Source organism: Triticum urartu, chromosome 1 (genome assembly GCF_003073215.2).
Source record: "Triticum urartu cultivar G1812 chromosome 1, Tu2.1, whole genome shotgun sequence".
Lineage (NCBI taxonomy): Eukaryota > Viridiplantae > Streptophyta > Magnoliopsida > Poales > Poaceae > Triticum > Triticum urartu.
The window spans coordinates 381525596-381543597 of NC_053022.1; the positions used below are offsets into that span (position 1 = coordinate 381525596).

Genomic DNA, 18002 nt, shown 5'->3' on the forward strand with positions numbered 1-18002 from the left:
TATTTATAGCCCAATTAAAAAAGGACAAGTCAGCTGATCCGTGAAGGTGTTGATCTAGCCCGTGTGTCTAGCATTTTGGCAATACAAGACACCACTACCAGTCAGGTGTTTCCTCTCTCTATACTAGCGGACATATACTGAATATATCGTCTCTGTTCAATAGTAGAGCTGCCTGCCATTGCCATGGAGGGGTGGCTAAGCCTGTCTTTCCTAGCCCTACTTACGCTCCTGGTGATTTGGCTTGTCAAGCTCTCGGTTGGCAAGAGCAAGCCGGCCAGGAAGCAGCTGCCTCCTGGGCCATGGACTCTCCCGATCATCGGCAGTCTCCACCACGTCGCCGGCGCCCTCCCACACCGCACGCTGATGCAGCTGTCTCGCCGGCATGGGCAGCTGATGCACCTCATGCTGGGCGAGGTCCCCGCGGTCGTCGTGTCCAGCCCTGAAGCGGCGGCGCTGGTGATGAAGACCAACGACCTCGTGTTCGCGGGCCGGCCGCGCGGCGTGACGCTGGACATCTTCAGCAGCGGCGGCAGGGGCATCGCCTTTGCCCCCTACGGCGACCATCTGCGCCAGATGCGCAAGGTCTGCGTCATGGAGCTCCTCAGCTCCACGCGGGCGAATAGCTCCCATGCGACGTCATTGATGTGAACTGTCTCTCATGCGACGTTGTTGGCTGTAATAGCTCTCATGCGACATCTGCGTTGGAAAAAATAGCTCCCATGCGACACACCATTTACGCGGCTAGTTGGCTGTTAGTTAGGCTGAGGTTTGGTTAGGACACTGGGGGTTATGTGCTCTGACTGGTGGGGTCCACCTATGGCCACGTAGACAAGAGTCAACCGTCCACGACTCGACCTGGGACTGTGTGACCGTGCTCGACTCGCCCGTGCTGGACTGAGCGAGCGGCGCCGCCATAAGCATCTTCTCCGGCAGCGGTTTCTTCTCCGCGGTGGTGGAGCGCATTTCTCGGCAGCGGCAGAGCTATTGCGAGGTGAGCCCGAAACCCTAGTCCCACTCCCCAGAATTTTGGGGGATCTGTGGCCTCATGCTGCCATCTGTTTCTTGGCGATTTAGAATCGGGCTCCATTGGATCCGGGGGTTGTTTCTTCTCCGCGGCCCGGTGGTGGAGCGCCTATCTCTGCATCGGCTATTGCGAGTGAGTATTTTCAAAACACTACTCCCATTCCACTGAATTTTGGATAAATCTGTGGCCTCATGCTGCCCCTGTTTCTTGGCGTTTTAGAATCTCGATTGGATAGGAGACGGAGCGAGGGCTGGATGAGATGGAGCGAGGAGACAGTGCTTCAAATCGGTATATGCCACCCTCTTTTCTTGGCGATTTAGAATCGAACTCGATTTGGTAGTGACTGCCGCCGCTGCCTGCCATTGACAAAACAGGGGAGGTTCAAGTTCTGCCACCACATTCGCAATTATAGTGGAATTTTTTCCCTGTAAAGCCAAGCTCAGTGATGGCAGTGTCCAAGACATTGATAGAGATACCACCGTGAGGTTGGATGTCGAATTTGCAGATGTTGATCCCCAGGAATTGCAGAGCATGAAGGAGAAGGCCGTGGGCAATTTGGTGGAGAGAATTGGGGAGAGTATTGTTTGGGGTCCAGAACAAGAGGTATGTCTGCAACGTTTCGATAACTATAATGGTGAATATGTGAGAATTGAAGATGGAGAATCCATGGTTGCTGAAATTGATCAGCAAGAAGGGTGGGCAAGCAAACAAGTAACATTTTATGCAGAGCTAATTGATCTGCAAACTCATTCCAGAGTTGGTTATGTGCAATCAAAGAGGGCTGCACAGATGGAAGATGATGAGTGGGTTTCACAAAAGAAGATGTTGGCATTGTTGACTGAACCGACTGTAGTAGCTGAAGATACAGGGATTGATGCAGATGGAGAGGAGGGAACCCATGGTGCTAGGAAGATTGTTGTTGACTGGAATGTAGTAGAGTTGAATGAAAAAACAGATTTGGTCATTACACCAATATCCGACATTGATATGGCCGAAATGTTTTGCATTCAAGTTGATGACAAAGATAAGGAGAAGGATGACAGTTCTTTGCCCGCTGAAGGTAACACAGGCCCTAGAAATGCAAATGAGGATGAAGAACAGCTGATGAGAGAGGCTGCAGATGATGTGGATGATGCAGATGATAATGAGCTGGTTTGTTTGTATGACAAAGAGAACCCAGTTATTGAGGTGGGAAAGTTGTGGCCAAGCATGAAGGAGTTTAGGATGTCTTTCAGGACCTATGCAGTGAAAAAAGAGTTTGATGCCAAGACTATGTGGACTGATCGAAAGAAATTTTATGCTCGGTGCAAAGGTTATGATGGTGGTGGCAATCCTTGCAAATGGTACTTGTCTGCCAAACTACAACCTGATGGAAGTACAGTAAGGGTAAATCAAATACCACACCAGCATACATGTATGACCACTTCACAGAGAGTTTCAAAGATGACATCACAGCTTTGGGTTACAGAGAAGATTACTCCTATTTTAGCCAAGACTCCAAACACTACTGCAAAGAGGCTTAAAGTTGACTTGGAGAAGCTGTACCCCATCCAGCTGCAATATACCAGTGTGGAAAGCAAAACAAAGGGCCATGAAATCATTGTATGGTGACTGGGCAAATACATTTAGGATGTTGTATAGTTTTAAAGCAGAGGTGGAGAAGAGGTCACCTGGGAGTGTGGTGGAGATAGATACAGAGGTAACAGAGGATGGCAAGGTTTTATTCAGCAAGTTTTTTATGTGTTTGAAGCCTTGCATAGATGGATTCAAAGCAGGTTGTCGTCCATATTTGAGCATAGACTCATCTTTTTTGACTGGAAAGTGGAATGGTCAGTTGGCTGCATGCAATGCTCTAGATGGACATAACTAGATGTTCCCAATTGCAATAGGAATGTTTCAATCAGAGACAGAGGCATCATGGATATGGTTCATGATGCAACTGAAAAGATGCATAGGGCCAATTTCTCCTTTGGCCATCCACACAGATGCATGTAAAGGGTTGGAAAATGCAGTAAAAATGTTTTCCCCCATGCTGAGCAGAGGGAGTGCTTTGGACATATGTGGATGAATCTGATAAAAAAATTCAGAGGAGATGAATTTGGGCGCATGTGGCCAGCAGCAAGATCCTACACCAGACAGACACATTCCTATCACCTTGGTAAGATATTGGCATCATGTAGTGATAATGAATTTGCTTCATGGTTGAACACCCACCATTCTCTGTTGTGGTATAGATCAGGTTTTAATACTGCCATAAAATGTGATCATATCAATAACAACTTGGCAGAAAGTTTTAACAACAAAGTGAAGGATTTGAAAGACTTGCCTGTGCATGACATGGTGGACCAAATAAGGATCATGATGATGCGTTTGTGGGAGTTGAGAGGAAAAATTGCTAATATTTTGGAAGGGGAGAAGCTTCCAACAGTGGTACAACAGGTGGTCAACAGGAGTAGAAATCTTTCACATCTATCTGTTGAGAAATCTTCCTTGTGGGGTGCTGAAGTTAGAGATACAAAGAGTAGCAAGAGGCATGTGGTAAATACTGAGTTGCATGAGTGCACTTGCCAAGAGTGGCAACACACTGGAAAACCATGTGAGCATGCCATACTTTTTTTGGCATCTAAACCCAGGTTAAATATGCACCCATATTTGCATGAGTATTATTCAGTACAAAAATTCAAAGCTGCATATGCAAGTCCAATTCCTGCACTGACTCACCAATCTCAGTGGCCTGAGGTGGAAATAGAATTTACCTTGTGTCCCCCTGTCACTAGAAGAAAGGCTGGGAGGCCTAAACAGAGCAGATTCAAAGCTTGGTTTGAGAAAGGTGGTTGTAGTAAGAAGGGGAAAAAGGAAAAGGAAAAGAATGATAAGCCCAAAAGGGCTCAAAAAGGTAACAAAAATAGGTGCAAGTTGTGTGAGGTAGTTGGGCACAGAATTGGTTCATCCAAGTGCATCTACACTCCTCAGAGGCCAAAGTATGTTCATGTTACTGTTTTTGCAAGTTTTTGATTTTGCTACTTGTTCTAGTATCTAACCAAGTCAAATGCTTTATTTTTTAGGAGGAAGCGTGCAGAAAAAGCCCCACCTCTTGTTGTTGAACAATGCTGGCCAGTGAAAAAAGCAAGACTCAATGGCTATAGAAGGAAGAGCACTAAGCAGATAATGTTTGGTGACAAAGATATGGAGCTAACTGAAACTGTTACTGCTGAACATGAGCTAAGTGTTTCTGTTTTGGACGATGTGATGTATACTGAATCTGTTTTGCAGACTCTAGGGCAATCTGAAACTGTTGCAGATGAAGCGACTGTTGTGCTGCCATGCGAATCTGCTTTGACAACTATGTTGCCATGTTTGGAGGTTGTGCTGCCAAGTGTTGAGTTGCAAACTGAAGTAGTTGAACAATTTGTGCCATCTACTCAATCTGCAGAAGTACAAACTGAAGAAGTGCAAACTGAAGAAGTGGGACATGGTCAGGTGAAAAAGTTGAGGGGGCCTAGTGGAGTTTGCAAGGGGCCAAAAAGCAAGAGCATCAGCATCAACAAACTATGCGCTGTGGAACCAAACGGTGGAAAAAAGCAGAAGAAATAGAGTGGTAGAAAGAAGCAAAAGAAATAGAGTCGAAATCATTCAAATTTGATGTGAAAACTTAAGTTTGTTGTCATTTGATGTGAAAACTTATGTTCTTTCATGTGAAAACTTATGTGCTATGATGTTGATTTGACTTGAAATAAAATTCAAATTTGAACCGACATTCAAATTTGAACCTATCTGCAATATTTTTTGAGTTCATTTGTTTGTTCTGTGATGTTGCATCGTTTTATGTACTACTATGCACTTTAGTTCATAAATCCAACCCTTTTTGTGAAGTCCAACTCATAGTCACTGAAAATGTTGTACAAACAGGCTCCAAAGTAAGGGAAAACGGCCCCATTTCTAAGCAAGTTTTTTTCGATCTTCTCAAAATCACCCAAAAAAGATTTTCTTAGCTTATATTATACCTATATAGGATCAATACGAAGTCTCACCTTTTTTTGAATAAGTATTCATATTATTTATTTTATTTTTGAAAAAACACCCTTTAATACAAAGTCAGCAATAAAACAAGTTTAAAAATTTTAAATGCAAAAATAACTTCAGATCCTCCTTAGTCACTCTAAAATGAACTCAAACCTCAGTTTTTTTTATTTTTTTGCATTTTCAAAACCTCAAACCCTCTTCTCACTCCTTTGAACTCTATGCAACCTCAGTCGAGATAGTCCAATTTGTGAAGGTTTTTTCATGCAAAGATCATTAGATCAAGTTTATCATTTTATATCATAACTATGTAACATAAAAAGGCTATATGCGCAGGTTTTTCATTTTTTAGATTTTTTTGAATTAGTTATACACATTTGAATGTTCGGTCAAACCTTTCAAAACCCTGTTGACTGCCTCAAAACCCCATGTAACCCTAGCGCCAAACGTCCATCGTCGATCTAACACTAACGCCAAACTGCGGCCGTCGGATAGGACTTCTAGAAGGATTCCGCGGGGGCGATCCGTGGGCTCCAATCTGATTGGCCATCGTTTTTTCTCTCTGACGAACAGATAACGTTGAGCGGGGGAGCATCTAAGTGACCGTTGGGCCGAGCGGATCGGGCCCGGCAAAGCCTGGCGTGCGTGCGCACGGCCGTCGAGAGGGGGGATGGGCTGCATGCGAGAGGGTCAATGACATGTGGGCCATCCTTGTCCCATGCATGCCATGCAACGTCGCAGCCTAGCTATTCTTTGCTCGTGAACGCCTAGCCATTTGCATGCGGGCTTGCATGCACGCATCGACGCAGAGTACGGCAGTTGCAGCGTATAGGTACGTCGCATGTAAGCTATTTTAACAAATGCATGTTTGAACGAGACGGACGCGTCGGTGGTGCAGCTCCTTTTTCAGTGTCACGCGCGGATGAACGGGCCTGTTTCCCACGCGGCGTCACCGCCGATGCAAGTGCCCGTGCCTCTTTGGATGCTCTGGCCGCCGTTTTTTGAATTAATGCTCGCAATTACTTATGCCAGTGCGAACGGAGAAGAGAAAAAGATCGAGAAGGGGCACCGTGTACACATTGACCACGGTTGCAACGCGGCTATAAAAGGGCACCATTTCCTCATCCTCTCACACTCATCTCTCAAGCCTCCTCCCCTTCTTCTTTTCGAGCCAAATCCACCACTCGAGCCACCATGCAGTTCAACGGCCCTACCTACCGTCGCCCTCACACCGTGCCGGAGAGGCAGTACCCGGCCAGAGTCGTCGTCGAGAACAGCCTGAGGGTGTGGGCCATCTCTAGGTGGAGGGGTCCTAGAGAGTTGGCTCGCTTCTTCCTCGAAGCCGGCTACCGCCACCTCCCTCCGGGCACTCCGCCCATGTTCCACCTCCACGAGCAGTACGATGGCAACGCCGGCCCCAGCGGCTTCGTCATCGGCCTCTATGTCACCTTCACCAACCCCTACGACGCTCACCACCTCCTCGGGGAGGTGTTCTGGTGTGGATGCGAGTTTATCGCGTTCACGACCTACAACATCTTCACCAACTTCCACCACATCTTCCCTCACCCCAACGGCATGCACACCCTCCCCTACCAGATGCCGGAGGACGACGAGTGAGGGGCCCAAGGAGGAGGGGCCAAGGAGTGGCAAGGAGGAGGGGCCAAGGAGTTGTTCAAGGGGCGAGTCTTCTATCTATCTAGTTTGGGGCTCTAGTTTGTGTTTGTGTTGGTTCGGGCGTGTGTGCCCGTGTCTTTTATATATCTAGTTTTAATTATTTTACTTTCATGTTTTATGAACTATATGTAGTGGGGGGATGCCCCTCTATATGTTTTATCTATCTATGCTACTAGGGTACCCGATGCCCCTCTATCTATCTATATGTTTTTTCGGTCCTAAAGTTTCTCCATTGCATTTTATTTATGTGGCCATGTGTACTAAAAAACAATTGATCTGGTATCTAAAATGTACGTTACCAAGAAATTGACAATAAAGATTATGTACTGTACTACATAATCATACAGTTGGTATACAATGCATTTGAAGACAATGGGCAAGAAAAATGCTAATTATCTGGTGCTGATGACATGCGTAAGTGTTAAAGTATACACCATATATAAAAATGTCTAGCCAAAAGATTTGGGTGTACACCCATGACCAAGTATGGATCCGCCCCTGGTTGTAAGGGGATGCCCCTCTATGTTGTAAGGAGATGCTACTAGGGGCACACTAGATGTCTTCTTTTTTTGAGAGGGGCACAACCTTTTTCGGTTGAAACACACGAGTAAAAACTTTGAAAACACCATAGCACAAGTAAAAAAATATATAAAGAAATGGTGCTTGGTTGAAATAAACTAGAGCCAAACAATTGCAACTTTTTTGGTTCACAAAGACTGCTCAAATAATTATCTCAAATAGCTTATGCATAAAAATATCTCAAATAATTATCAGATGAGTTATCTCAAAAAAGGTGACTGCAGGAAACTTAAAATTTGTGAAATGATCTAAAGCCGAAAAGATATATCGATGTCAATGACCGTGTGCACTTTTTTTGCACTCCTTTTATCAATGGGCCTGGATATGTTCTATTCGGCCCTGCCTAACTTCTATATGGGCCTGGCCTTTTCGGGCAACTGTGGACGAACCTTTTTTTTCCTTTTCTCCCTCTACCACTGAAACTGAAACTGATGACGAACTGAAGAACTAAAAAACGGGGCCGAAACAGAGTGGAGAGGACATGCTGAATTCGTACAACGCAACACTTTTATTCAAATATACATATCATTAGGATTACAAATGATGCCCAAGCTATTCACTTACGACTAATTATCATCACATAAACAAATGCGAGAGCAATTACACAAACATAAAAAAGTCCGGCCATCAGCCCCATCAAATTGCCCTACTTCTGCAATTCGATGAGTTTCTTCATCTGCTTGTTTAGCTTCTTCAGCTCTTCCGTCACTATTGCATCCCCCACAGTAGCCCCAATGGAATGGGCAGATCCAGGGGCCCCAGATCCAGAAGCGCCCGATCCAAACTTGCCCAACTTCTCCGCCTCCAACGGTAAATCGAGCTCCCCTGATGCACCCTCCAGTTGAATCCGCTCTATGTACTCATCTAGCCACTCAAAATGGGTGCATTGCTTCAATTTCTGAAATTGGAAAGATGAACCCTAAATCCCAAATCCGATGAAAAATGGGGAAAAATTGTGATATGAAATTGGGATACAAAAACCAAAATTGGCATATTGAGAAGTAAAATCTCACCTTTCCCTGCTCTGGTATGCTCTCGCATTTCACGAATTCCCGCCCAAGGTTGCCATTCTTGTCGGTCGTTGTGACTAGCCGCTTCAGGGGTGCGATACGTAGGCATGCAGGGCACCTTGTCATGGGCACTGCGCCATAGCGCGGCCATGAGCGGCGGGAGGCTGAAGCGGAGCTCGACATTGCTAGGTCGCGGCCCGGAACGGCGTTGCTGCGCGTCGTCGCCGGAGAAGAAGAACAACAACGGTCGGGGAGGGGGGGTGGGGGGCGAGGATGGGCTCGGGTGCTGCACGGCTCGGGCCACGGCTCGGTGTCCTCTTGTACCAATGCTGACCTGGATAAGTTAGTGGGTCCAACGCAGGGCCCGTCAAATCCTGAACCAATGCCGAGTGAGAGATATGTTAGAGTGGCGCATCATGCTGTGGCCCATGCGCGGGGGTCCGCTAACTAGAAAGCTGTATTCAGTTTAAAAAACAGTGTGATCTGGATTAGCAGCCAGTGCGCAATAGGAGCTATTTTCTCAACGCAGGTCCATATGAGAGACTAATTACAACAAACAACGCGCATAGAGAACAAATCAACACCAACGACAGTCGATGGGAACTGACGAAGACCGTTGCCTTGAGCGGTAGTATGCAAAACTGCGTTACGCTGCATTGGGGGGGTGCAAACATATACGAATCCATTCAATAATTTAACCAAACAGCAGCGGCGATTCATGTCAAATCGAGCATCTCCGTGACTGCGCGGTGTCAAGCTAGCTGGAATGGATCCTAGCCATTGTCAACGTATGTTGATGGGATGGACGGGAGCAAACGAGCCCATGGAGAAGAAGGGGTGTTGGCTGCAAAGAATCGAAGAATATGGATGGAAAGGAAAAGTGAGCACTATGTAACAGAAGTTGTCCTGAGTACCCGGAACGCGCGGAGGACAAAGGCCCGAGGCTCGCTGCGCCGTTGCATAAGTGGCTCCATACTGGAGTTATTTATCTTCACTATCACGTAATCCAGTGCAAAAGACATGGGGCAAGAACAGATCATACAGCACACACCATGCTAGTCGATACTATTATTTAGATTTTTGTGAGAATCGCTAAGTAGTTTTTTTTTTGCGAGGGGAAGTCGTCTTATTAGTTCCTCTTTTCTTCCAATCGTAGTTCGTACTAAGGTAAATCCATTAGATCAAAAAAAAAGAAAAAAAAAAAAAATAACATGCTCATCGACGGAGAGGTGCTGTTAGATGCGCTGGTGCCTAATGAAACCTTAACACGACGACTAACTGTCTTAACAGAACAAGTTGTTCGGAACTCAACGAGGGAGGGGGATGACGGCGCGAGTGCCTAATCGCTCGCTTCAAGGCTTGTAATCGTGGCTAGGCTTGGTATACGGAACCTGAAGTTATATTTATATTCTCTGCGTTCGTAGTATTGTCAAGATTTAAAATGATAGATTGAAATATTTCTCTAAAAGAATTAGATATCAAGCTATAGTAGCTTAAAATCTGCTTTATAGTACGAGATGAAGGAAGTATATAACGTAATATGAATTGTTCTTTTAGATCCTTTCTTCATCAAGATAGTAAAATCTTCTACGTTATCTTCAGTAAAATCCTTTAAATATGCTACTACTCCACTACGACGGAGTATCATGTTTGCTGCGCTGTGAAGCTATGTACCGAATCAAGAACTTTACAACTACTACAAACAAGTTACCGCTCCAACGAGAGCAGGAGCGATGAACGGCTAGCGTGCCTTCAGCGATTCAGACTGAGTCGTGCAAGGAATGTGTATAAGGACTATGTAATTTTTATTATTTGCGGCGTCACGTTATGTCCATGAATTGAAAATGGAAAGATTGAAAAGTTTGTTAAAAGAAATTATTTGAACAAGCGATGTAGAATTAACAACCTTTTATAGTAGAATAAGGAAAGTAAACTTAAACTTATAACGATTGGCATTTTGTTAGATGTATAAATAAACGATCTCTTAATAATGTTCATAAGAGCCATTGCCTAAATCCAACTTAGTGACACGAGACGATTGGGTTCACCTAGAGCAAACACTAATAAAGCAAATGCACATATCCAACTCCAAAACCATTGGAAGCTCAAAAAAAGGAACGAGTGCAGGCAGCGCATATACATAGTTGATCGAAGGTGCGCGGGACCCGTCGCTGGTGCGCGGCGCCGATCCCGGCGACAAAATCGTAAGCGGAGAAATCGGACAGCGTACGCATCGCGAGCTGCTATCGGTGTGGCCGAGCGGCAGTCAGCCTTCTGAGTGTGCCCATTGCTCTGGCGCGGCAGGGGATCCGACAAGGGGCAGCGGCAAGCATGTGCGGCCGAATGGCCGACTAGGTCGGGAATTGAGTGTAAAGCGGCTGGCGCATCGTCGAGGTGTGCGAGGTGCCGGGAGGTACTGCGGTGTCATGGTGCCGCTACGTTGCAGCGCAAGCAGATGCGGTCCTCGGGCGGCTGCACATGCGGCGGGCCCGGGAGCAGGCCCGGCAGCAGCTCAAAGGGCACTTCGTTGCCCGGGAGTTTGGCGTCGAGCGGGGTCTGGGAAGTGACGATATGTGGTTGACGTCACGGTGCGAAGTACGGCAGCAGCGCGGAGATGAGTGGAGCCGGTGGAAGTCGACAGGAGGGATTGATCACTATGTCAGTGCAGTTGTATCGCCTACGGAATCGAGGTGTTGCAAGAGAGCCCGGCAAAGTCTTGCAAACGACCTTGTCAGTAGCCAGCAAGAGCGGCGCCGTGGCCTTGGGAATCGGTCCCTTCTGAAGGTTGGCATATGGAGCGTCCAGACACAGACAGCGCGGGAGAAATCCGACCTGATAGTACGGTGTGCGATAGCGAGATACGGAGCGGCGTATGAGCGGTGTCCGCGTGGAGGAAGGCGCGAGGAGGAGGTGCGCGGTGGGAGGGGCGTGGATCGCGAGGAGGGCAGGGGGAGCGCAGTGGATTAGGGGAGGGGGAGGAGGGGGGGGAGGGAGGGGGGAGGGGCGGGGCGGGCGCGAGGGGGGTGGGAGGGGAGCGTCGGAGAGGGGGAGGGAGCGACCGAGAAGCAGATGCGGGAGGGCAGCTCAGAGAGGGTTTGAAGGATATAATGGCCTACAGCATAATAAAAGTTATTATTTATATTCCTTATATCATGATAAATGTTTATTATTCATGCTAGAATTGTATTAACCCGCGAAAACATAATACATGTGTGAATACATAGACAAACATAGTGTCACTAGTATGCCTCTACTTGACTAGCTCATTGATCAAAGATGGTTAAGTTTCCTAACCATAGACATGAGTTGTCATTTGATTAACGGGATCACATCATTAGGAGAATGATGTGATTGACTTGACCCATTCTGTTAGCATAGCATGATCGTTTATTATGCTATTGCTTTCTTCATGACTTATACATGTTCCTATGACTATGAGATTATGCAACTCCCGATACCGGAGGAACACTTTGTGTGCTACCAAACGTCACAACATAACTGGGTGATTATAAAGGTGCTCTACAGGTGTCTCCGATGGTACTTGTTGAGTTGGCATATGATCGAGATTAGGATTTGTCACTCCGATTGTCGGAGAGGTATCTCTGGGCCCTCTCGGTAATACACATCACTAAAGCCTTGCAAGCAATGCAACTAATGAGTTAGTTGCGGAGATGTATTACGGAACGAGTAAAGAGACTTGCCGGTAACGAGATTGAACTAGGTATTGAGATACCGATGATCGAATCTCGGGCAAGTAACATACCGATGACAAAGGGAACAACGTATGTTGTTATGCGGTTTGACCGAGAAAGATCTTCGTAGAATATGTAGGAACCAATATGAGCATCCAGGTTCCGCTATTGGTTATTGACCGGAGACGTGTCTCAGTCATGTCTACATGTTCTCGAACCCGTAGGGTCCGCACGCTTAAGAGTTCGTGACGATATTATGAGTTTATGAGTTTTGATGTACCGAAAGAGTAGTTCGGAGTCCCGGATGTGAGCACGGACATGACGAGGAGTCTCGAAATGGTCGATACATAAAAATTGATATATTGGACACTATTGGACATCGGAATAAAGTTCCGGGTGGATCGGATTTTTACCGGAGTACCGGAGGGGTTACCGGAACCGAATCCGGGGCTATATGGGCCTTGTGGTCCATAAGGGAGAAGAGAGAGGGCCGCCTAGGGCAGGCAGCGGCGACCCCTTACCCCATAAACCGAGATGGACTAGGCAGAAAGGGGGGCGCGACCGCCTCTATTCCTTCTCTTCTCTCCACTGCCTCACCCCTCTGTAGAAGAGAAAAGGGAGGAATCCTACTTCCAGACTAAGGAAAGGATTCCTCACTCCCAGGCGCGCCAACAAGGGCCGGCCGGCCTCCCCCTCGTTCCTTTATATACTAAGGCAGAGGCACCCCAGAAACACACAAGTTGATCCACGTGATCTATTCCTTAGCCGTGTGCGGTGCCCCCAGCCACCATAGTCCTCGATAATACTGTAGCGGAGTTTAGGCGAAGCCCTGCTGCTGTGGTACATCAAGATCGTCACCACGCCGTTGTGCTGATGGAACTCTTCCCCGACACTTTGCTGGATCGGAGTCCGGGGATCGTCATCGAGCTGAACGTGTGCTCGAACTCGGAGGTGCCGTAGTTTCGGTGCTTGATCGGTTGGATCGTGAAGACGTACGACTACTTCCTCTTCGATGTGTCAACGCTTCCGCAGTCAGTCTGCGTGGGTACGTAGACAACACTCTCCCCACTCGTTGCTATGCATCACATGATCTTGCGTGTGCATAGGAATTTTTTTGAAATTACTACGAAACCCAACAGTGGCATCCGAGCCTAGGTTATTTATGTTGATGTTATATGCACGAGTAGAACACAAGTAAGTTGTGGGCGATATAAGTCATACTGCCTACCAGCATGTCATACTTTGGTTCGGCGGCATTGTTGGACGAGACGACACGGACCAACATTACGCGTACCCTTATGCGAGACCGGTTCCCCCGACGTGCTTTGCACATAGGTGGCTTGCGGGCGACTGTCTCTCCAACTTTAGTTGAACCGAGTATGGCTACGCCCGGTCCTTGCGAAGGTTAAAACGGAGTCTATTTGACAAACTATCGTTGTGGTTTTGATGCGTAGGTGAGATTGGTTCTTGCTTAAGCCCGTAGCAGCCACGTAAAACTTGCAATAACAAAGTAGAGGACGTCTAACTTGTTTTTGCAGGGCATGTTGTGATGTGATATGGTCAAGACATGATGCTGAATTTTATTGTATGAGATGATCATGTTTTGTAACCGAGTTATCGGCAAGTGGCAGGAGCCTTGTGGTTGTCGTTTTATTGTATGCAATGCAATCGCGATGTACTGCTTTACTTTTATCACTAAGCAGTAGCGATAGTCGTAGAAGCACAAGCTTGGCGGGATGACAACGATGCTACGATGGAGATCAAGGTGTCACGCCGGTGACGATGGTGATCACGACGGTGCTTCAGAGATGGAGATCACAAGCACAAGATGATGATGGCCATATCATATCACTTATATTGATTGCATGTGATGTTTATCCTTTTATGCATCTAATCTTGCTTTGATTGACGGTAGCATTATAATATGATCTCTCACTAAATTATCAAGAAGTGTTCTCCCTGAGTATGCACCGTTGCAAAAGTTCTTCGTGCTGAGACACCACGTGATGATCGGGTGTGATAGGTTCTATGTTCAAACACAACGGGTGCAAAACAGTTGCACACGTGGAATACTCAGGTTATACTTGACGAGCCAAGCATATACAGATATGGCCTCGGAACACGGAGACCGAAAGGTCGAGCGTGAATCATATAGTAGATATGATCAACATAACGATGTTCACCATTGAAAACTACTCCATCTCACGTGATGATCGGTTATGGTTTAGTTGATTTGGATCACGTAATCACTTAGAAGATTAGAGGGATGTCTATCTAAGTGGGAGTCCTTTAATTAATTTGATTAACTGAACTTAAATTTATCATGGAACTTAGTACCTGATTAGTATCTTGCTTGTTTATGTTTGATTGTAGATAGATGGCTCGTGCTGTTGTTCCGTTGAATTTTAATGCGTTCCTTGAGAAAGCAAAGTTGAAAGATGATGGTAGCAATTACACGGACTGGGTCCGTAACTTGAGGATTATCCTCATTGCTACACAGAAGAACTACGTCCTAGAAGCACCGCTGGGTGCCAGGCCTGCTGTAGGAGCAACGCCGGATGTTATGTACGTCTGGCAGAGCAAAGCTGATGACTACTCAATAGTTCAGTGTGCCATGCTTTACGGCTTAGAATCGGGACTTCAACGACGTTTTGAACGTCATGGAGCATATGAGATGTTCCAGGAGTTGAAGTTAATATTTCAAGCAAATGCCCGCATTGAGAGATATGAAGTCTCCAATAAGTTCTATAGCTGCAAGATGGAGGAGAACAGTTCTGTCAGTGAGCATATACTCAAAATGTCTGGGTATAATAATCACTTGATTCAATTGGGAGTTAATCTTCCAGATGATTGCGTCATTGACATAATTCTTCAATCACTGCCACCAAGCTACAAGAGCTTCGTGATGAACTATAATATGCAAGGGATGAACAAGACTATTCCCGAGCTCTTCGCGTTGCTGAAAGCTGCGGAGGTAGAAATCAAGAAGGAGCATCAAGTGTTGATGGTCAACAAGACCACTAGTTTCAAGAAAAAGGGCAAAGGGAAGAAGAAGGGGAACTTCAAAAAGAACGGCAAGCAAGTTGCTACTCAAGAGAAGAAACCCAAACCTGGACCTAAGCCTGAAACTGAGTGCTTCTATTGCAAGCAGACTGGTCACTAGAAGCGGAACTACCCCAAGTATTTGGCGGATAAGAAGGATGGCAAGGTGAACAAAGGTATATGTGATATACATGTTATTGATGTGTACCTTACCAATGCTCGCAGTAGCACCTGGGTATTTGATACTGGTTCTGTTGCTAATATTTGCAACTCAAAACAGGGACTACGGATTAAGCGAACACTGGAAAAGGACGAGGTGACGATGCGCGTGGGAAACGGTTCCAAAGTCGATGTGATCGCAGTCGGCACGCTACCTCTACATCTACCTTCGGGATTAGTGTTAGACCTAAATAATTGTTATTTGGTGTCAGCATTAAGCATGAACATTATATCTGGATCTTGTTTGATGCGAGACGGTTATTCATTTAAATCAGAGAATAATGGTTGTTCTATTTATATGAGTAATATCTTTTATGGTCATGCACCCTTGAAGAGTGGTCTATTCTTGTTGAATCTCGATAGTAGTAACACACATATTCATAATGTTGAAGCCAAAAGATGCAGAGTTGATAATGAGAGTGCAACTTATTTGTGGCACTGCCGTTTAGGTCATATCGGTGTAAAGCGCATGAAGAAACTCCATTCTGATGGACTTTTGGAACCACTTGATTATGAATCACTTGGTACTTGCGAACCGTGCCTCATGGGCAAGATGACCAAAACACCGTTCTCCGGTACTATGGAGAGAGCAACAGATTTGTTGGAAATCATACATACAGATGTATGTGGTCCGATGAATATTGAGGCTCGTGGCGGATATCGTTATTTTCTCACCTTCACAGATGATTTAAGCAGATATGGGTATATCTACTTAATGAAACATAAGTCTGAAACATTTGAAAAGTTCAAGGAATTTCAGAGTGAAGTTGAAAATCATCGTAACAAGAAAATAAAATTCCTACGATCTGATCGTGGAGGAGAATATTTGAGTTACGAGTTTGGTGTACATTTGAAACAATGTGGAATAGTTTCGCAACTCACGCCACCCGGAACACCACAGCGTAATGGTGTGTCCGAACGTCGTAATCGTACTTTACTGGATATGGTGCGATCTATGATGTCTCTTACTGATTTACCGCTATCGTTTTGGGGATACGCTCTAGAGACGGCCGCATTCACGTTAAATAGGGCACCATCAAAATCCGTTGAGACGACGCCTTATGAACTGTGGTTTGGCAAGAAACCAAAGTTGTCGTTTCTGAAAGTTTGGGGTTGCGATGCTTATGTGAAAAAGCTTCAACCTGATAAGCTCAAACCCAAATCGGAGAAATGTGTCTTCATAGGATATCCAAAGGAAACTATTGGATACACCTTCTATCACAGATCCGAAGGCAAGATTTTTGTTGCTAAATTCGGAAACTTTCTGGAGAAGGAGTTTCTCTCGAAAGAAGTGAGTGGGAGGAAAGTAGAACTTGACGAGGTAACTTTACCTACTTCCTTATTGGAAAGTAGTACATCACAGAAACCTATTTCTGTGACACCTACACCAATTAGTGAGGAAGCTAATGATAATGATCATGAAACTTCAGAAAAAGATACTACTGAACCTCGTAGATCAACCAGAGTGAGATCCGCGCCAGAGTGGTACGGTAATCCTGTTCTGGAAGTCATGCTACTAGATCATGATGAACCTATGAACTATGAAGAAGCGATGGTGAGCCCAGATTCCGCAAAATGGCTTGAAGCCATGAAATCTGAGATGGGATCCATGTATGAGAACAAAGTATGGACTTTGGTTGACTTGCCCAATGATCGGCAAGCAATTGAGAATAAATGGATCTTCAAGAAGAAGACTGGCGCTGACGGTAATATTACTGTATACAAAGCTCGACTTGTCGCAAAAGGTTTTCGGCAAGTTCAAGGGATTGACTACGATGAGACCTTCTCACCCGTAGAGATGCTTAAGTCTGTCCGAATCATGTTAGCAATTGGCACATTTTATGATTATGAAATTTGGCAGATGGATGTCAAAACTGCATTCCTGAATGGATTTCTGGAAGAAGAGTTGTATATGATGCAACCAGAAGGTTTTATCGATCCAAAGGGAGCTAACAAAGTGTGCAAGCTCCGGCGATCCATTTATGGATAGGTTCAAGCCTCTCGGAGTTGGAATAAACGCTTTGATAGTGTGATCAAAGTATTTGGTTTTATACAGACTTTTGGAGAAGCCTGTATTTACAAGAAAGTGAGTGGGAGCTCTGTAGCATTTCTGATATTATATGTGGATGACATATTACTAATTGGAAATGATATAGAATTTCTGGATAGCATAAAGGGATACTTGAATAAGAGTTTTTCAATGAAAGACCTCGGTGAAGCTGCTTACATATTAGGCATTAAGATCTATAGAGATAGATCAAGACGCTTAATTGGGCTTTCACAAAGCACATACCTTGACAAAGTTTTGAAGAAGTTCAAAATGGATCAAGCAAAGAAAGGATTCTTGCCTGTGTTACAAGGTGTGAAATTGAGTAAGACTCAATGCCCGACCACTGCAGAAGATAGAGAGAATATGAAAGATGTTCCCTATGCATCAGCGATAGGATCTATCATGTATGCAATGCTGTGTACCAGACCTGATGTGTGCCTTGCTATAAGTCTAGCAGGGAGGTACCAAAGTAATCCAGCAGTGGATCACTGGGCAGCGGTCAAGAACATCCTGAAATACCTGAAAAGGACTAAGGATATGCTTCTCGTATATGGAGGTGACAAAGAGCTCGTCGTAAAAGGTTACGTTGATGCAAGCTTTGACACTGATCCGGACGATTCTAAATTGCAAACCGGATACGTGTTTACATTAAACGGTGGAGCTGTCAGTTGGTGCAGTTCTAAACAAAGCGT

At 45.5% G+C, this 18002-nt stretch overlaps 1 protein-coding gene across 1 annotated transcript; it reads left to right on the forward strand.

The window, feature by feature from the left end:
* Positions 1-849: 849 nt before the first annotated feature.
* On the forward strand, positions 850-4242 carry LOC125513722. Its single transcript, XM_048678902.1, has 3 exons — positions 850-991; positions 1075-1156; positions 1244-4242. The coding sequence occupies exon 3, from the start codon at positions 1556-1558 to the stop codon at positions 2633-2635; it is 1080 nt and encodes a 359-aa protein (XP_048534859.1). The 5' UTR covers positions 850-991; positions 1075-1156; positions 1244-1555; the 3' UTR covers positions 2636-4242.
* Positions 4243-18002: the final 13760 nt, after the last annotated feature.